The 20,242-nt window shown below is 44.1% G+C and overlaps 1 protein-coding gene across 2 annotated transcripts in view; it reads right to left on the reverse strand.

The window, feature by feature from the left end:
• RREB1 (ras responsive element binding protein 1) overlaps positions 1 to 20,242 on the reverse strand; it is a 125,478-nt gene that overhangs the window by 41,262 nt on the left and 63,974 nt on the right. For both annotated transcript variants that reach the window (XM_068396693.1, XM_068396694.1), the window contains exons 5-6: positions 19,175 to 19,338; positions 463 to 607 (exon numbers count right to left, since the gene is read on the reverse strand). In XM_068396693.1, coding sequence (XP_068252794.1) covers positions 463 to 607; positions 19,175 to 19,338 — 309 coding nt within the window. The remainder of the gene's footprint in view (positions 1 to 462; positions 608 to 19,174; positions 19,339 to 20,242) is intronic.

Consider the following 20,242-nt stretch of genomic DNA (forward strand, 5'->3'; position numbering starts at 1 on the left):
GATAATGCAGGATTATGCTACTGTGAAAGGGAAATGTACTATGGATTTTTTTTTTCGCCAGATCAAGACAAAAACAGACTTAAGCTGTTGCTGCTTTTGAAGTAAACTATGTTTTTTTAAAACTTTAAATCACTATCCTGCAAGACTACTATGAAGTACATGGGAGAAAAAAAAAATAGGGGAAAAGCTACAATTATCTAATATAAATCATAAGCAAATCCAAAAATTTAAACAATAAAGAATTTTAAAAAAATGAATTCTTTCAATCTCTGAAATCAGAAATTCATTTTCGATCTCAGACAACAGTGTTGGCTACACAGGAAAAGCACAGCATCTTAAAATACATACAGGGCTGTAACAAGACCACATTTTAATTTTTCTACGCTGACTGCATGAACACAACAGCTGACAGTTTAGGAGGTAGCCAGGAAAGTCTTTTGCTCCAATCCCCACACAAAGAACCTTTTTTGCAGGTGTCCTCTCCTCTCTGTCCATCTCAGCATCATGACTAAACTTCCGTTTCGATGATAATCGCCTGCGCTTCAGCGGCGAGGGGGGAGTTGTGCTTGCTGTGCTGTTCGGATCCTTCTCGTGGATCTTCATGTGCCTAAGCAGGAGGAGGAAGAAGACACCATCAGCAGGCAAATCAGGGCGGAAAGTCCATGTAAATTTTAATGCCAACACCGCTTCTAAGGTTTGCCTTTAAAGGATACCAGCAGAGATCCCATAAAGCAGACTGCACTTCTGAAAGACAGCTGGGGCACGATCCAGCACGGGCCCTTTGTGGCGCCAGGGACAGTGCGGGGCCATGGCAGGGAGCCCAGCAGCTCTCCCCCGTGCCCCGACCCACAGCACAGCACTTGCCCCGCTACCACCTGGCCCCATGAGCATTGTGCCTGTCCCCCATCACCCAACAGGCCCTGCTTCTGCCTAACACTGCACAGTAATCTACAGGCCCGGCCTCCCCATCTTATGGCGGCCTAGTAAGTAAAAGCCTGCAGCTTAGCATCCACTCCTCTCAGTGCAAAAAAAGCGCCTCGCCTTCAGCTGGCTCTCCTTTTCTAGTTTCAGACACTACCCCAAATGGATCGGTTTATGTCAATGTCAGAGCAACACTTCTTAAACACATGCATTTCCTTCTCATCCTTAACACGCTGGTGCACCCCAATATCGAATTTCAACTGCAACTTGGAAGTCAAGATATATCTGGTCACACTGTTAAGCTGCAGCAGGTTTGGCTTGAAAAACTCCATATTGCCAAAGCATGTTCACAAACCTGCTTCCCCAGGAAAACAACTACTTCTTGTCACAAAGACACTGCAAAGCGGAGAGGGACAAAACGGCTCAGGAAGCAATCTCATGAATATCTGTATACCTGACCCGCTTGTCTCTTGGTTTCCTGTATTTGCAACCTGAGGAAGACACCGTTGTCTAGTTCCGGGGTATTGCTCCCACGCTTCTTTTTCTGAGTACTGAACACTCAAATTGTAAATTTTCTTTTCTTAAAAAAATGTAGGGCCTTTAGCCTCACTTCAAATTTACAGTGCTTTTGAAAAACATCAAACTTAGGCTCCTGATTGCAATGGAAATTTTTGCTTCTAATAGGTAGAAAGGGGAGTGCAGGAGAGAGCTGCCCTTTATCTACATGACTGACTTCAAAGCAGCACAAGGGAGACAATGTCAATGGCATCTGGGTACATCCTTCAGAAGCTGCACCCCCAACTCGGCTCTGGATCGTGCCATTTAGGTTGACTGCATGCTATCATGTTCAAACATGAGAGAATGTTGTAACCTAGATGAGTCTCTTATGTCCTCATAACTGCTTGGGTGTTATGACATAAAATCCGTTTTCGTTTTGGATGCCAAGGGCATGATGCTTCAGATAACACTCTGGACCAAAGAGACCCACGGGCAGACTCCACTGGAGCTGCTGGGAGGACTGTCTCCTCACACAACGCTTTTTTTTAACCTTTCCTTTCACAATCTCTGAACCTTTTAAGAAAAAAAAAGGCATCTAAATTACCATCTCAAACGACAGCCAGGCTCCTGAGGGTGTTCTGCTGGAACAGCCTCAAGCCAAAAGCATCACAGGTACCAGAACTCATGCAAGATTAAAAAGGCTGTTCAGCTACTGCCTGCTTTCAATGCCCCGCAAGGCTGGGACTGCTTGGAGGACCAGATCCATGTGGGGAAAAAAGTAGCTTCCCCAGCTCCCCAGTAACCCTCACTGGTCACATAAATGGTGGACGGACACTGGTGACACCTGTCAGTCACACTGTGGGAGGTTCAAGGAGGAGAGAGCATCTGTGTGCAGATGTGCCCAGCCATCACGGAAATATTGCTGAATTTGTCGGACCTCTTTCCCTACTGATCGCCTGACTGGGAGCAGAAAGAAGGTTGAAGCTCCAAGGGTTTGGCTCTCCACAGGTTCAACAGGATCCAGGGAGAAGTTGGAGAGCTGACACAGCCTCTGGAGTGCAGTGCACTCCCCTGCCTCGGCCCTCTGGTAGCCCCGCCACCACAGGCGCCAAAGCTAACTGATTTATCTGCATGAATCAAGAGCTACCTGGTCTCACAAAATCTGCAGGGAAGGCATCCACAGGTATTGTACTGCCTCATTTTCTTTAATCTTCGAGTCTTTTTTTTTCCCCCTTATGGCACTGATCTAACTTCTCGTGCTAGCTAAGTCAATCCCAGAGCTTCCTATGGATGATAAATTAATAGTGCGAGGAGCAGTTGCCTGTATTAATGCAAGAATAAGGGAGAAGAAACCAGTTATTTGTTCAAAAGGTTTCTGGCCACAATGGTTGATGATAAAACTTGAAAAGCATCTGGGAACAACAAAATGTACTATTCAATTGCACATGCAAAGCAAAACCTGGAAGGTGGTTTGTTGGTCTTTTTTTCTTTTTGGTAAAGACTGATTTCCAGTTTCGATGAGCTCTTGAAAGTGAGACAGAGGCTTTTGCATGTGCCTGTCTGTCCTCCCACCCCAGACACACACACACACAACCTGCATGCTTAACCTTCTGGCAGCTTGGCTGATGCATAGCTAATATTACTTGGTCAGTTACTTTTCAGAGAGCTAGAGAGCAAAGGCAGTCAAGCTAAATCACATTCACCCAGAAAACAACCGACCAACCAAAAAAGCTGCTACACATTGAGTGGGACTTTTTGTTCCTATTTTCTTTTAAAGTCTTCTTTCTGCCAGTAACAAGTATGCAGAACTCCTGTTTAGCAGCTACCCATGCAAAACAGCTTCCTCAGGGCTGAGTTCTGTCCTCCTGCCGTTTGTCCACCTGTTGAACTCCATCTGCTTCGATAGAGCTGCTCCTACTTGAGAGGGGTGCGACGGCACATCCACAGTGTACTAACAGGAGAAACTGTTGAGACCACCTGGCTCCTCTGGCATGACCTAATGCATGCAAACACACTGGCTCCTGCAAGTCCCAAAAGCAGTCCAGCGGTGTCTGCAATGTAACGTATTCTAATAAGGCAGGGCTTGCTAATGTGGGTGCAGCACCACAGTGATGGGGCTTTGCTACATCTGGTGTCAAAGCCATCAGCTGCCACCAGCTTGCAGTTCTCCTTCCTGCAACATGCGCGCTTTTGCCATGCCCTAAAAGCGAGGGCAGAATCTGCACCCACAGCAAGGAATGTAGGAATCCCTTCATGTTTTAGTTTTGCATATTTGAAAGGAAGCAGCCCAAGCTATTGAGCTATAAACAGGAAGATACCCTGACTGCACCTTTGACTTTTACTGTGTAGGTCAAATATCACAGCCGCTGTGATAGCTCTCTGCATGTGATCATCAAGGAAAAAAGAAAAATCTGAAACCAAAGCAGCAGGTTCCTTGTTCTCTCAAGGAGAGTCACAACCTGTCCACATTACAGCCAGCAGGTTTGTTCCTTTGGCAGGTTAAGCAAGTTTCACTACATCAAGTCAAGGGTGGAGAGGAAAGATTACTAGAGCTACAGCCCAAGATAAGCGGGAAGATAAAGCCAAGCAGTACAAAGGATAGACTCAATCTTCATCTCTCTCTTTTACTTTGCAACATGGATGTCATTCTGCCTTGAGAAAACTTTTATCATCCAACTTGGGTTGAACTGCAGCAGATGCCAAGTCACATCCACATCCACAACCTTTCTTTTAAAGTTAAACGCTCCCTTCACCAAGGCTTCTTTTACTTAAAAAGTTTCCTAACTATAATTTGGGGGGGGGGGGGGGGGGGGGGGGGGGGCGGGGAAGAGAGAGTATTTTCTTGCCTTATCCTCCTTTAGAAGAGTTTGCCTTGATTAAATCTTACATGTAATGCTGAAAATGCTCAACATCACTGTTTAAGCCTGCCAAGACACAAGGAGAACAGGAACAAAGCTGTGCTTAGAAGTTATTTTCCCATTGTGACTATAACAACATATTTTGGCCTGACAACACTGGCATACTTTGAATACAAAAGCCAGGCTCATAAGTCAGCCTGGCTTTCAGCATCTTACAATGATAAAGGAAAATGATACAACATTCATCAGTTCCAAAAACCAAAGATAAACACTCAACACTTTAAGTGAGAATATAGTGCAAAAAAAAAGAAGGGCAAAATAAGGACATGCACAGAAATGCTCATATTCAGCCACAGATGCAGGTTACAGCAACATGTGCCAGCAGCTCTGAAGTGACCACTACTGCAGTTCAAAAGAGAGACAGAGCCACAGCAGATGAAACTTTGCTTTTTTTTTTCCTAATTTACATCAACGAATTGTGGCTCTGAGCCATCCTACAGAGCAACCCAGGAATAGCAGACAAGCTCAGCAGGGTACAGAGCCCTGAAACCTGCACTTCATACGGTGCTTATTAGTTTCCCCAGCACGCATGCAAGTACGCATATACTTGGACAGTACTGAGGGTGGAACACTAAAATGCAACCATGATACACAGGATGAAAGGAAGGAGATAAAAACTTTGAGCTTAATACCAGGGAGGACTCCCTTGCACTAAGTGCTAACTACCCTTGATTAACCTCTCAGAGAAAGTGGTGGAACTCTATTTAAAATGAGGTCAGATGGAGAGCCAGAAGAATTTGCAAAGAATAATCCCAAAATGGAAAGAGGAAATTAAGTCTTTTCCAAACAAGGTCTGTTCCACCTCTGCACTAAACTCTTAACTGAGAACTGCTATGCAAAAAATGCAGATAACTTGCTACACACTATGCTTTTCTCAGCACAGCTGTACGTGAACAAGCTCTCCTCGTAATCTCTTCCCTCCTCCTCACAGAAGGAATTTCACAGGTGAGCCAAGAGGATCCAACTGTGCTATGACTGTGTGCCAGTCAGCCGTCTCAACAAAATCACATTTTTCAAGTGCTTGACTGCCTTTCATTCCATCCTCCCCATGAGAACCACCTTCCCCTCTTCTGCCGCAACCTTCCTCTCCCCTCTAACGGTCATGTGAACAGGATGACTAAGATGATACTGCATAAGAATTCCCCCAACTTCTTTCCTTTTTTTTTTCCCCTTTTTCAAGACAAACGGGCAGAAAAAGTTCTCAGACCCACACTGTAATGCAGAGCATGATTTCAGAAGGGTGAATATTCCACCAGAACAGTAACAAGTGCATACTTTTCATTGAAGAAGAGACTTTTGTAATAATAAACAAATGCAGAACTCAAGTGCCTTACTCCTTTTTCTCCCTGTGGATGGTGTTGGATCAGTGCCTAAGGGAGGTGACTAACAGGAGGGGCAGGGGCGGGGTGGGGGGGGAGAGCATGTGTCCTACTGAAGTGACATGCAGCTCCTGCTGGTCACAGCCCAGTCTTTATCACATCTCCAAAAAGGGCTGCTGTATTTTCTTAATGCTGAGGGGATTTACATGTTGATCATATAAGCTTTCTGGAGGTCTCAAAACAGGGCAGCCTACAGCTTCAATGCCAAAACCAGAACGTGGGCAGGTTTTGACTGGCTGGCTCAAGGCTAGAACGAGGAGTCAAAGCATCCTGAAAGAGGCAACTGCAAGACACAGCTGCTCCCAGCTCCGGGTCCCACTGAATTATGAACAAAAGCAGGAGCTCCTGCTTTGCATGCAGATAACCTGATCAGCACCACTTTGGCTCTTGGAGTGGAAGCATCCCTCAGCATGCATGGGAATCCCTCACCTCTAACTCCGGGGAGAAAAAACACACTGTTGCTGCACCCCACGTTTCCACAGCTGCTGATGTGCTCCACATCCCTAAGAGAAAGGGCCTGCCTGGCTCGGAGGCCCAGACAAAAGGAAGGTGTGGAACAAAAGGGTGTATCCGCAGCCTCTGAGCAGGGTCCAGGGTTAAGCCTCTCCCTTATAACTATGGCAGCACAAGCACTGCTGGCTTTCAGTCAAGAGAGGTTTATGCCAGGTAGGTCTGATTAGAAGGAGCAGCATGTCCAGAGGGGGAGCAGCAAGCAATTTCACTGAGGCCTGCTTGGGAAAGTCCCAGCATCTAAATCAAGATTAATTCTTGAGCACAGGATCCAGTGCATGTATAAACACCCTCCTCCTCCCTCACGTCTCCACGCCTGTGGAAACGCAGTGGGGAAGCCAATGAATCCGGGCATTATCAGTCCAGAGAGATCATCTGACAGTATCAAGTTCAGGTTCTGGCTTCATATCCCACATATTATTCTAAGTTTCCCCACTTTACCACTAGATGTACCCTACACTCTACTGTATTGCACATGGCTGTTCCTCATCTCCCTCGTGATTTCTGTGCAGCATGGTATCAAAATCAAGGGGACGATTCTCATACATCTGATGCTTATCTAAAGACAAAGGAGCCACACATCCAACCATTCAGAGACTAAGAATAAGAAACAGTGCTTTCCATCCTTCACCTTATTTAAAATATAGCTTTTTTTTTCCTCCACCATAAATTATTTAGGTTCACCAAGCTAGTCTGGCAAGGACTAAGCTGGTCAGATGCCCTAAGTACAATTTAGCTGTTAAAATTGCTTTACCTCTTCCACTGTTTTCCTCCCTGAGATCTTTCACTTCCATTGCTACCTTCAAATAACAGTAAATAATCTAAAAAAAAAGCATGTTTTCAATAATCTACAGTAAAGAAAAAGCATGTCTATTATTCAGAACATGACCAAACATCTCTGTTTCAAAAAAAAAAAAAAAAAAAAAAAGTCTGCTTTGTCTAAGCTTCAACTTCGTGGCACCGTATCAAAACCAACAAGAGTGCAGGATGCATCCAAGTCAGGTTGAAATTTGGACCATGAGGTTGTTCAGGCCCCACAGAATGAAAAATGGCTCACAGAGTAAGAAAGTATAGCCTTCAAAATTACACTGACAACATCTCTTTTGAGAGATTTCTGGGTTATGTCATCTTTGCCACTGTTTTGTTTCATTCCGCTTAACAAATGTTACTTCAGCCCAAATTGTCTAGAAATGTAGGAAAACACAGGGAACTCCACTTCAAAGCTTCTGCCATTTGACATGCATGGGAAGCAAATCCTAAACAAATAGCAAGTGAAGGAGCAGCATTTTTAGGAGCAATCACTTAATATATTGCTGCTAACCCTCTCATTAAGAGTCTCGTGAATATGACTGGAACTTAAGTCAAAAGTTCAGTAACATTACACCCTTGGGTTAAAGAGTTTAGTCAGTTGCTTGTTTGTTAAAACATGTAGAGAATTGTATTGACAATGTATTTCCAGTGCTAATTACCAACATCACCCACTTAAGAGAGGAATCCACTCAGCCCTTGACAGTTGTAATCACAGGAACCAGAAAGATGCAGGTAATTTTGCGATTCAGACACAATCTGTACTTGGCCAAGTTTCTGTTTGTCTTCTCTTCTTGGCTTGTTTGCTATTTGTATCCTCAAAAAAATCCTGAAATGACCCAAAAAGCCCTCAGACACACATGCACACTTCACAGCAAGTCAAGAGACGTTCAAATACCAAAAACCCAACCATTTGGGAAACACCCTCTTACAACTGCAGGGCAATCTTAAAACAAATTTCAAGTACCACCAAATAGTCTAGTGGTAACCAGTGCTGAGCGCTAGCATAGGCTAAACAAAATGAAGCTCAACAGCAAGAAATCTCCATGGCTATGCTAGCAAGAAAGCCATTGCAACACGTGCGGTGAGAGAGGAGGGTGGGGCGAATGGGTCCCAGGAAGGATCAGGTTGGGAAGCACTGACTCATTTTAGCCGCATGTCTGCAAGCAGGCACAGCAGGAGATCCTCCAGCTAGCGCTCCCCACGGCACCCAGGCGCTGCAGTCTTGCCAGCGCAGCGGCACGGCTCATTATCCTCATGGAGGCCCCAGCGCTTATTAGCTCTCCGTGTATCAGGGCTAACACGGCCCCGGCGAGCCTCCCTGCATAGCAGTATGTGGCGGCATGTGGGTGCAGCAGCCCCCTCGGCGTCCCCCCAGGAATCACTGCAGCCCATGGTGCCGCACAGACGTGCCGTAAGCACACCCCAAGTTCAGCGCAAGCTGCCGTGCTGTCTCCCTCCCTGCGTAATGAGGTTCTCCCAGCAAAGCAAAAATAGCCTTACAGTGGGGCGGCAGACAGCATCATTAGGATGACATGAGCATTATTATTTAGATCCACCAAGACTAGCCGGGTACACTATGGCTGCAAAAGCCACCTGTGATTATGTTCAAATGACAGATTAGAAATCCCTTTTCAGTGCTACCAGGACAGTCTGCAAAGTTAACCAGTGCCATTCAGCTGCCAAGACGTGACACCTAAGGATACACGATACACACACACGCACACAAAGCATTTTGTATTTTTAACCTAGAATAAAATTTGGCTTTGCTGTGAATAAAGGCAAGTTGTAAGCATGAGTGAGAGGAAAGATACTGATCTACAAATCCAAAGTGTGGGGGGGTATCATTTCTGAATAATTATGCTGTATTCACAGATATTTAAGCAACTACTTGCTACGCAGAATCAGCAAGTTCAAACAGGCTGAGATTGATACAACCGCATTCCCAGCTTGGCTCAAAGTTACTCCTATTCCCTACCAGCAGCGTTGTCAGAACACCTCAAAGGAAAAAAAAGGAGACAAATATTTGCCTGATGATGCTGTGACAGGGAAGTGATTCAAACCATACCTCCAAAGCAAAGCTTCCCAAAGGACAGCAAAACAAAGTATTCGTTTGCAGTTCGCATCAACCCTTGCATAAGGGAGGGCAAAAGAGGACGGAAACACAGTGTGAGCTTCCCAGTATCACTTCACCAAACTGCCTGCCCACAGTCTGCATTAAATTCGGAACAGACCTAAATTAAAAATGCCAAATACTGCATGGAGATTTCCAAGCCATGAGAAACTCTTTCATAAGGGACAGTATTAAACAAGATCCCTCTGAGGCGCATGGGGTTCTTTAAGCTTGGAGACAAAAGTTTATTAACAATAAAATTAAGCAGGAATAAGATTTTTTAAAATGTACCAAAATCCTGGCCTGGGACATTCTGAACTGCTGTTTTCTTTCATCTTTTTGGAAATTCGTGGTTTTCAGGCAAGTCCTTTAGTTATCATGGCACATAACCTTAGTCAATGACTTCATTGTTGATTTTTAAGGAAACTTCATGTTTAAAGAAAACAAGTGTTATTAGATGGTAAGGACAATTAAAGCAGTTTTAAATATTAGCAACAGAAAAAAAAAGAAGGGAAAGAGAAAAAATTAGAGAAAAGATGTCAGAAGGCGGAAAAGTTTTATCCTTAAGAGTACACATGGTTGAAGAAGTCCCAGGTACGTCCTGCCTCCCCCCTAAAACCGCAGCCCTTTAACAACCAAGCAAACATAAGCCCCAGCTACTTCCCAGAACCAGGCAAAGCCCTGATGCAGTTGCTTCCCTCTCACGCTCCACTGTTGAGCAATCCTGATGGCACACAGCACAGAACAACTTGCTGCGTCACACAGCTCAAGGAGGAAAAAATAGATGGCCACAGCAATGCTGGGGACACCGCGCAGATGGAGCTGAATACCTCCCCCTGGCACACACACGCATGCATGCAAGGAAGCTGCGCTAGATAAGAGAAGCACATCTTCGTTAAAGCAGGGTCTCCGCATCACCCCGGTATCAGCAGTCACCAAGTGACTCGAAGGGCAAGGAAATAAGGGGTTATCACTGCGCACACACAAGTTCTGCAAACTTTTCCCAGCGCTGAGGACAGCATCCTAGCAAAAGAGGTTTCACGTGCTCAGCCCATTTCCTCTCCTGTTCCTGAACATGTGGTCCTCCTTCCTCACCAGTGGTGATCTCACAGCATTCCCCAGTCGAGCAGAGAAGCTCTAGGAAAAGGTTTCACATTTTGTTACATGTCTGTTTAGTCAGGCTCAGTAGCTGGAAACAGAAGTCCCTGCATTACTTGTGCTACTTTACAGGAATTTGGAAGCTTTCGCCCTCAAGTGAAATTAATTTTGGTGCAGTCCACGAGCAATGTGGATTGCTTTACTCTCTTTACCCTCAGTTTGAAACTGTCAAGAAAGATGACACGTTAAGGTGGCTTGATGTCAAAAAGGAGCCACACAGAAGTTGTACACTCCTGTGTTTTAAGTCATCTTTCCACATGAAGCACCAGAGAGCTGACTCTGAGAATTTACCAAAAAATTGCTGAGAGCGTTTAGAAAACTTCAGCTAAGAAAACAGCCTGAAGAACTCAGCATATCTATAGATGCCCTCAAGAAAGAGAAAGCAGTATTTGCATATTGTGTGCTATTTACCAGTTGTATAATGGCACTACTACTTTATAGACCGTGTCTTTGCCTAAGCTCTGTGCATCATGCAGGTGAGCATCGTGGCTCAAAAACCTGAGTGAAAGGCCCTGGCTAAGCCTAAATGCCAAGATTCCCCTCACTGTTTTTTAAGCTTGATTAGTTTCCCCAAATGCTGACAATCTACTGTTAACAAATAGCCTATTTTTAAAAGTGGGGAGAAAAGAAAGAGGAAAAAACCTGCTGACCCTGAGAGGGGGTATGTTCTGCACTTTGCTGGTTCCAGCATGCTGAACTAGAACAGGTTGAGCAGGTTAGATCCTGGGGGGAGAAAAGGTAAAGCTGGAAGACATACATTAAAGGTGGAATGACAGCAACCACAAATGCAGTCTGAGATAGACTTTTTCCTCATTCTCGTCAGTACTTGGCCCAGGAATCTTTTCAGACAACAGGAGGAACAGAGTGAGCACACATTCATTAGGGAAGCGATGCAAGTAGTTCTGACGTGCATGCACAACAGGCTGAGCAAAGATTACCTTAACATACAAACTCTCCCAGCAAACTTTCTCACCACCAGCATTTTCTACACAGAATCACCCAATAGAAGTACAAGCTAGAAGACAAACCACTAACCGAAATGCCAACAAAACAACGTTTTACTTGTTAACCTTGAGAGCTAACATCTCTGCAAGAATCGCCTTAATGTCAGTCTTATGGCAAAGGACTAAAAACACCTCAACTCCCTGCAGAGATCGCCTGGATTTTCTAGTGCTTGCTAAGTTAAGGCTTGTATTTGTTTTGTAGCTCTTCAAGGTGAGAAGGGGAGGTAACATCCTTGAGAATACTAAACCTTCAGAGGAGGTGATGTTCCTCAAAGGGTACTTGTGCGGAAAGATCAAGGACTCGCGCTGCCATGTGCTCTGCGACTAGAGTCTAATCTGTCAAGTGGCTTGTGCTCATTTGAACTGTGACATGGGTAACAAAGCAGCACTAAGCTACGCTCAATACGCTCTGTTATACGGAGATTTATGTTATTGCCTGTGCGGAGGGTGGTATTACCCTGCTACGTCAGACCACCTTCCCCTCAGCACAAGTTGCACCAGAAACCTAAACTTATTGAGAGCAGTGTGTCCCCATTTTTTGCTTGCAGAAAACCAAAACATAAAAATCTGCAACCTTACAAAGCACAAGATCAGACTTAGCTATTACTTAAAGGCAACACACGCAAAATCTAGGACTGAAAAGCACATTTAAGTCTTTCTTATGCTTAGGTACTGAAGAGCTCTGGAGATGTAAGTATAGTGTTCCTCATTGTGTACGCTTCGGTTCTCAAGAACAATGGAGCTAATTAAGGTCAGGGTATAAATCTTAACTCTGCACTTCCTTGCTTCGCTTGATTCTAATCAGATCTCAGCATTTGTGTTTTTGTGTTAACTTCCTTTGCTGTTCTTTAATGATAACCGAAGGGGGATACTGTCCAAGGCTACAAGCAGCGTGTGACACATCTGAAATCATGGCATCTCCTTTCAGCTCTTAGAGCTCACAGAGGTACTGTGGCACTAGAGCTCCTTCAGAGTCTCTTACCACTGAAGATATCCACAGAGGGGTTTTTTGGAGCACCCTATTTATGTGTCATGTGAATTAAATAAAAGTTTACATAAAGTCTTTACAAAAGATGGCCAATCCTCTCAGCAACAGTGAGACAGACAAAAGTTTCTGCCTGGGACCATGAAAAAAAAAAATTACTGTAGTCTTCTAATTCTCATCAAAGACACAGAGAAACAGACCCTTACTGCTATACTGTTGTTGAAAAAGCCTGACCTTTTCTTTCTTTCTTTTTTAATCTTCTTCAAAACATGGAGGTACCAGAAGTATACCAAACATTTACTCTGGATAAATCTGCTGACAGGAGAGAGACCAAAAAAACCTTCTCTCCACCTGTTTCCCAATCCTTATTTACAAAATGCATTAGCAAAAAGGCAAGAAACATTTTTTAATTGCAAAGAAAAACAAACAGGTATCACATCTCACTTGTCTCCTGCAACTACAGTTATCAATTACTAGAAGCAGAAATTAGTCCTTTGTGTTTGTTATCCCTGCTGAAGAATTAGGGCACTCGCATTTGCTGAAGCTTATCTTTCACTAGCATGCTGAGAGTGGTTAAATCATCCCCCACGTATAAGGAATGGATTTGAAAGCCTGTAATAGACCCTGCTTCTTCATATTTAAGAGTACTGCCTACCAGTTACTACACTGAAATAAAAGCTCCTTAGGAGATGACCAGAGAGACATTTCTATTGTGCAAGACAATAAGAGAAGGCCTTTTCACACGTGTGAATTGTCAATCATTTTCAGCATGACGAGTTCCTTGGCTACTTGTTTTTAGCTTCAAGATCTTGTACATTTAGTTTTTCAAAGCTACCCAATGTTTAATACCAAATTTCCACTTGGCCATCTTTGCAAACCACCAGAAATCAAACCATGTTGTAATAAGGAAGTTCCTCTCCTCTTCTGGAAAAAAAAATGCTCATCATCGCATTTGGCTATGCTCTGCCTCCAAAAACTCCCATCTTAAGCAAATGCCAGATTGCACGTGCTAGACTGCAGAGATCCTATTTGTACTTAGAGGCTGGGCATTGTTATTGCACTGCACCCTACAAAGCACACACAACGTACTGGAAGCGGGCCAACGCCATAAATAACACAGGAGCCATTCACAGGTGGAATGCAGGGAGAGGATGGATTCAGCCAGATCCGGAGGACACTCTGCCTCTTGGATATTTGCAAAGTTACAGGCAGCCTGTACGCATGCCTGCCCAAGAAACACAGATCCACGTTAAAGAGAGCAGGGAAATCATTAAAGCGTATGCATCTCAACCCCTGTGCCTTTATCAGGATCCAACACTCATCTTCCAGTCAGCATGTTACAATCCTCACCAAGCATACTCTCTTCATTTGCCAGTGAAGATGGCTGGCTAAAACGTCAAAATTCACAGGTTATCTTCCAGCACGTGCATTTTCTATCTTTCTCAAAAAACTCACTCAGCAACATATACACACACGTAAAGTCTTGTTTAAAAAAGACTTAATTTAAACATCAGAATAGCACTGTATCCTGATTACAAAAACAGCTGTTTGTCTCTCCACAGTGCATTAAAAAGAGGTTTGCGAAAATTATCTAGCACCGAAAAAAAGACTGAGAACGAAAGTGCCTTCTTAATTAAAAGAAGAAATACCTTCTTTGGTAGGACCCTTTGTAAGCATGCTTCAAAGCACAGCTTCTGCAAGCCAGATCTTCCAATTTGAGTTTCAAAGACTTCTGCATGTGGTTGTTGCATGTGGTGTTTCGCGTGTGCCAAAAAAAAAATCCCCAAACTTTGAGACCTGTTCCTGAGATGATACGTGCACAGCCTACAAGTACCCAAGTAGGATGTAAATAAAAAGCCATTATGAAGAACTTTGCTAGGTATGGGATAAAGAGCAGAAAGAGAGAAAGAAGGTAGATACCTGTGAAGTTTTGGTTTCATATGAAACACTTCAGTTAATTTGCATTACCGCACTTATATGGGCAGTCTGGACACTGCAGCTTCATTTACCAAACTGGGGAAGCTGTGGCTGAAATGCATATATTATCCCTTTAGCCTTTTCAGACTTGCCACAGAGCCTTTAATAGCTACCCACTGGAAACTGGCAGGAAGGTCATTTCTCGCCTCCCTTCTGGCATTTACATCCTATTAACATTTTCAAGTTGCATGGAGAGTATGTCTTTGGCAGGGAAGAAATGTGATTTTAAAGTGATAGGTACAGGCCATCCTCAGTCACAGAAAAGAAAAGGAGCCTTTGCCAAAGTCTCCTACCCCTGAAGGAAACCCTTTTGGAGCAAGTGGAGGCATCACCCTTCCCCCTGAAGCCTGACGCATGTTCTACTGGAATGCAACACAGCCAAGCAAAGTCTTTTCTCTGCCTCAAGGTCCCTTGCTAAAGCTACCAAACCACCACCACCAAAACCCACAGCAGCAGCCTAACTCCTCTCTCTGCAGTTTGGGGAGGTGCAGCAGCGGAGATGGAATAAGAGGCTTGCAACCTCCTATTTGTTGGCAGAGTCTAGACCCAAAAGGGCCCTCCAGAGTTGGCACTATTCATAGATAAACTCCCTAGGGAGCTACTGTGACAGTACAGAAGGAAAGCCTTTAGTAACTGCAATCTACTAATTTGAGACACTACTTCAGAAATCCCCAGCCCTTTCAAGAGCTACAGAAAACTTTATACACACACACCATATAGTTTATGCTCCTGCTGGAGATCTGAGAATATTCAACTTTAACTTACTGTGACCAAGAGAAAGCCACAGTGTCTGTGTCTCTAGCATAAAAGTGTGAGGATTAGCATATCCTAAATTTCAGATCTTCTTATGTACTGACCATCACAGTGCCATTCCAGGTACAGGAATTTTGAACTCAAAATTACTATGATCTACAGCCTTCCTTCAAATTCCTAAAAAAGCCCCAACAAAACAACCCCCCAAACTTCCACATCAGTCCCTGATGCTAGAAGGCTTGCTATTTCCAAGAAGACTTGCTCTTTCCAGTAGTGGCCAAAAAGAAATCTCTGTTAAAAAGTCAGCATCATCTCCAGCTCTCCTCCTCCAGAGCAACTCCTGTCCCTGATACCAGACACTGACGGATCTCCCAGCTATCGTATCAGTTGCAAGAACCCTCCCCAAACTGGAGAAGCAGAACTGATATGGAGGCAGTTACCTTGATGGCACACTGGGAAGAATGAGAAAATCAGCTTTTCGTGCTGGACATTGAGCACTCTCCAGAGACCTTTGCTATCTCCAACTGTGACTGTCCCCACAGAAGGTTCAGACCACTCCTGAGCAATCTGGCAGCTGTAACAGTTTTCTGAGATGCCTTGGGCTCATGGTTCCCTGTGGAAAATCCTGGCCAAGAGTCACCCCGGTCAGAAAAGGAAGCAAGTTTTAACCTTTTTCTGAATGGTGCTGCACAAGAGAACCTTCCCCCTCCACCCTGGTGTGCTGTGCCCATTCAGCTTGACTTGTTGACAAGGAGCCAAGGAGCACAACAAAAAGAAACTGGACTTCATATGAGAGGCTATGACTCATTTACAAATGAAGTGTTGCATGTATTGTGGGAGTCAGGAAGGGCAGCATCAATTTCAGAGGTGAAGAGTACACACAACACCCCAACACAGCCAGACTTACCCGAAGAAGAGATGGGCAGAAAAGAGCATTCCCACTGCACAAGAAGTCTGACTACTACAAAAAAGTTTTGCCCGCACGCAGAAGAACAACAAATAAGAGCTCTGGATGGTTTTTTGCTCCCTTCACTTAATAAAGTGAGGGAGAAGAAAAAGACTTTCTATGGAGAACACAAGCACTCGACAGTGTAACAACACTGATATTTTCTAACCCAAAAAAGCAATCAAAACTCCCTCCCTCCTCTGCTCAGCTGAATATCTAATGACCTGGCTGCTACAAGGTGGAAAAATGGATCAGAAATTTCACCCTCTGCCGGAACACTAATAAGCACTCCTATGGCACAGTATTTCCCTTGACAAAACCACTTCATTGGACTTTTTCCCCTAAAAGGTCTTTTAAAAGTCTGGATTAAAAAAATAGTACAAACAGTTAAACAAGAGCCAGAATAAGGCAGAGGGGGAGAAAGAGAAGAGAGGATGTATGTAGTATGTGCCTACACATTTTTCCCCTCTGTTCAGATACTGGCAGACTAACTTCTCCCTCACTCCTCTCCCATGCACTGAGCTTATTTGGTGTAAATACAGTAATATTTGGGGAGGCTCCTGCAGGACTTTCACAAGCTACATTGATTCTTTAGCAGCATATTCACAACTTTCTGCTAAGCCTACAACTTCTCTCTCTGATCCCACACTCTGTGCAATGCTCCAGGGATACCAGGGTCAGGTTAGAAATCTTATTCTTTGCTGTTTTGGGCATGTATCTGTCACTACTTAGATACTGTAGCACAAAACCAGCGAACAATAAAGGAACTGTGTGCAAAATCAGAGAAAAATGGATGTGTATCATCATCCAGCTGGTCAGCTGGTGCAGAACAGACACAGCACCACCACAAGCAAGGCCTGCAGGAGTTGCACACAAAGCAGGACCTGGCAAGTGGGTCCTTGCTCTGGGATCCTGAGACAGAAGCAGTGTTGAATGTGATGTGAGAGGCATTCATCCACAGCACTGGCAGGCCACTGGACCTAACGCTACAGCTAAGTTTGAGATGCCTATGAAAGAATTTATTTCACACCATCTTAGACTAGAAATACCTGTTTTGGAAGGAGGTACCCGGTGGGCAAAATTAACATCTTCCTTATGAGTGCGTCACAGCACTAGATAACAAATTTCATTTCACTTTGCACATTCATGCTTTCAACTTCAGCAACAGGGTTCACTATTGTAGTCTGTTATAGCAACAAGAAAAGGTTATTCACTGCAAAAAATTGGTGGCACAGTCCTGCCAACCACAACCCTCCTTTAGCAAAATCAGGCTGTTTCAGTGTGCTCAGGATCTTGCCTGTCACAGGTCTGGGGTCACTTGTTGCAGTGCCACCAAGCTCAGTAACAGGTTTCTGCAACGTCCCACTGAGCTGCTGCAGTGTAGGCCTACACAAGAAGTTTTACAGAGCAGACAGAAACCTATCAGATGGAAATAACTTTTAACAGGAAGATTTTCCTTGCATGAACTTAGGTCCTTCTTAGTGCGGTCAATAAATTCAGCACTCCATCCCGATAACTTCAAGCAACATCTCGTTAAGAGAAAAATTTAAAACCAAACAATCTTCTCATCAGAAGGTTCTGATCTGCACTTCCTTGTTTTGGGCAAGTCACTCAGCCTGGCAATTCTGGCAAATTTGCTACTAAAGTGGAGTAAGAGATGCTATATGGGGAAAACCCCATAAGCAAAGGTGACTACATCAACACCTGATACGCCCGGAGTCAGGTCTCAGGGGAAGCCTCCCTTTCCTTCTTCTGGGAGAGGACAAGGAGATGCTTAGGAAAAGCCAAACAAACCCCACAAGTAGCCCGGGCTGAGGATCTGGACACAAGTGTTCAACCACCCCTGAGTCCCGGCACTGGGATTCTCCCTTGGATACTGACAGCAGCATCAGCTGCAACTCAGCAGCTGCCCTGCCTTCCTCACAGCAGACAGAATAATGACCCAGTCTGGCAAACATGTGGCTCCCAACACCTCTGGTCAGATGAGTCAGACGTGTGATTTATTCAATGCCCAAGGCCAGGATCTCCTTCGAACATCTTTGTGTCCTTCCCTTCTCACTTTACATTTCTCTCTCCAACTGTCCCCAATTCCAATCAAGTTAAATAAATGTGGAATTACATAACTGCATTACCTCCTGGTTATCCTCCATTTTCAAGTAACTGTTTAACCTGGACAATATGATACAGAGAAGCAAAGCTGCAAGCAACTATTGCTTCCTTTGTGCAGCATTATGTTATCTTTCTCATTGTCACCAAAATCACCCCTTTCATTCCACCTGTAGCACATCGCTTGGAAAATGAATGGTAGTAAGGGAACAAGATCTCTTCCCTCCCACACAGAACCAGTCTGTAACCACCACTATTGTCATTTTCCTTACAAGCTGTATTTCTTTCCCCCACCTGTCTTGCAGTTTCTTTGTAGGTTGCAAACTCTTTGATATGGGGACTAAAGCTATGTGGGAATTCACAAAGTCTTAATCAGCTCTGAGGTGCTCCACCCATGCAAATAAATGAATACTGATTTGGGGGATGAGAGAGGGGAAGGAACATCCACGTGATTTAACATTTTGTTTCCCCAGTTGACAACTGTATGTATTCCCTATGAAGGAAACAACATGAAATATATTTGGCACCTTGGGTTATAGAGAATTTCCTGGATCTATAGTGCAGTAGCTTGTCTACAGTAGAAGCAAGTACTGATGTATGTATTTAAAAACAAGATCAATTATTCCGAAGAGGCATCTTCACCATGGCACCTGGACACCTAACTATGTAACATACACCACCACCAGAGATTCTCCAATACAACCACTAGCATCCATGACTCTGAAGCTACAAATTAGAAGCTCCTCTACAGCTTTGCTATATATTTTTGTCCTGTGAGAAGAAATCCATCCCATTTGTCAAAATAATAATAATACTAATAAAACCAAAAAAGCAATACATCTGGATATCCGTAACAACTCCTGACACTATGTGAAGAGAGCTAGAAGACCTTTCTCAATTCTGACATCTTCCCACAACTTAAGCATCCTAACAGCTGTAGTGTGCGTCTGTATGTGTGTCGTGCCATACTTGTAGATGACAGACAGTCCACATTTTCTGCCCAAGTGTCTTTAGTCAGCTTGAAAGTCTTTCCAAGGAAACAAAACAGCCCCCTATCCTGTAATCCTTTCCAAACTCCTGGGTCACGATCAGCACTCACCTGTGCATGTTTCCATTGGTGGTGAAGGACTGTCCACATACTGAACATTTATAAGGCCTTTCACCTGAGTGCACCAGCATGTGGCGATCAAGGGAGCTAGCTGAGCTCAGAGACTTTCCACAGATGCTGCAGGAATGGTCTGTCCCTCCAGTGTCAGTGTTATGCTAGAGAAAGCAATGATTTTTTTTCATTGAATGTCCCTTCTGAAGTGCCAGTAAAATATTAGTGAGAACTATAAACACCTTAAAAGCAGCTTTAAAGAGCCACTCAGCACAATACCTTATATAAGGTGTGCCCTGTATATACCTCTCCTCCCCATCCCTCCCCCCTCAACTCCACCCCCACCCTTCATTTTTAACTCCTTAATGCTCCAGCACAAGTAGCTGTTTCATACAGCCTGCAGCATCTGCCACATGCAGCATTTCCGCTGGGTGGGCAGCGGAAGAGGCTAGAAAAGGACTCAGCAAAACCCATCAGACAAATGGTACCTTGGGATACTTTAAGCTGTGCAGTGGTTTGGGGTTGGGTGAGTGGTAAGGGGAGAAACAGAAAGATGATGTAATTACGAACTTCATGGCAGAAGGAAGCCACTTAAAAACAAACAGTCTTTGAAGATACCAATTTCAAACTGATTGTGTAGTAAAAAAATACAAGTCAACTGCTTCGAGTGTGCATGCAGGCTTCTATGGCCATAAGAATGCATTGCAGGGCCAAAATATGGCCATTAGCTACCGTGCTGTATGTACCACTCTTTCTTACTTGTCTTCAGAGACTTACAGATTTTTTCACATACCAAAAAAAATCCCAACCCAGAAGAGTAAGAAAAAAAATTAAGTAACAGTTACAGTACAGGAGGGAAAACTGAAGTAATAAGTATCTAGTGGACTCACAGTGGTGAACCACAACCTTAGCATCCAAAGCAGAGCCTTCTGACAGAAAAGGCCAAACCTCCTTATAAAGTATGCATATATTTCAAGAGGAGCAAGAAAAGGCCTGTAGCTGACAAAAAAAAAAGTGCATCACCCATTAAAAAACTGTATTTTTAATTCCGCCTCCCAAAATTGCTAT

Source organism: Nyctibius grandis, chromosome 3 (genome assembly GCF_013368605.1).
Source record: "Nyctibius grandis isolate bNycGra1 chromosome 3, bNycGra1.pri, whole genome shotgun sequence".
In the NCBI taxonomy this organism is placed as follows: Eukaryota; Metazoa; Chordata; class Aves; order Nyctibiiformes; family Nyctibiidae; genus Nyctibius; species Nyctibius grandis.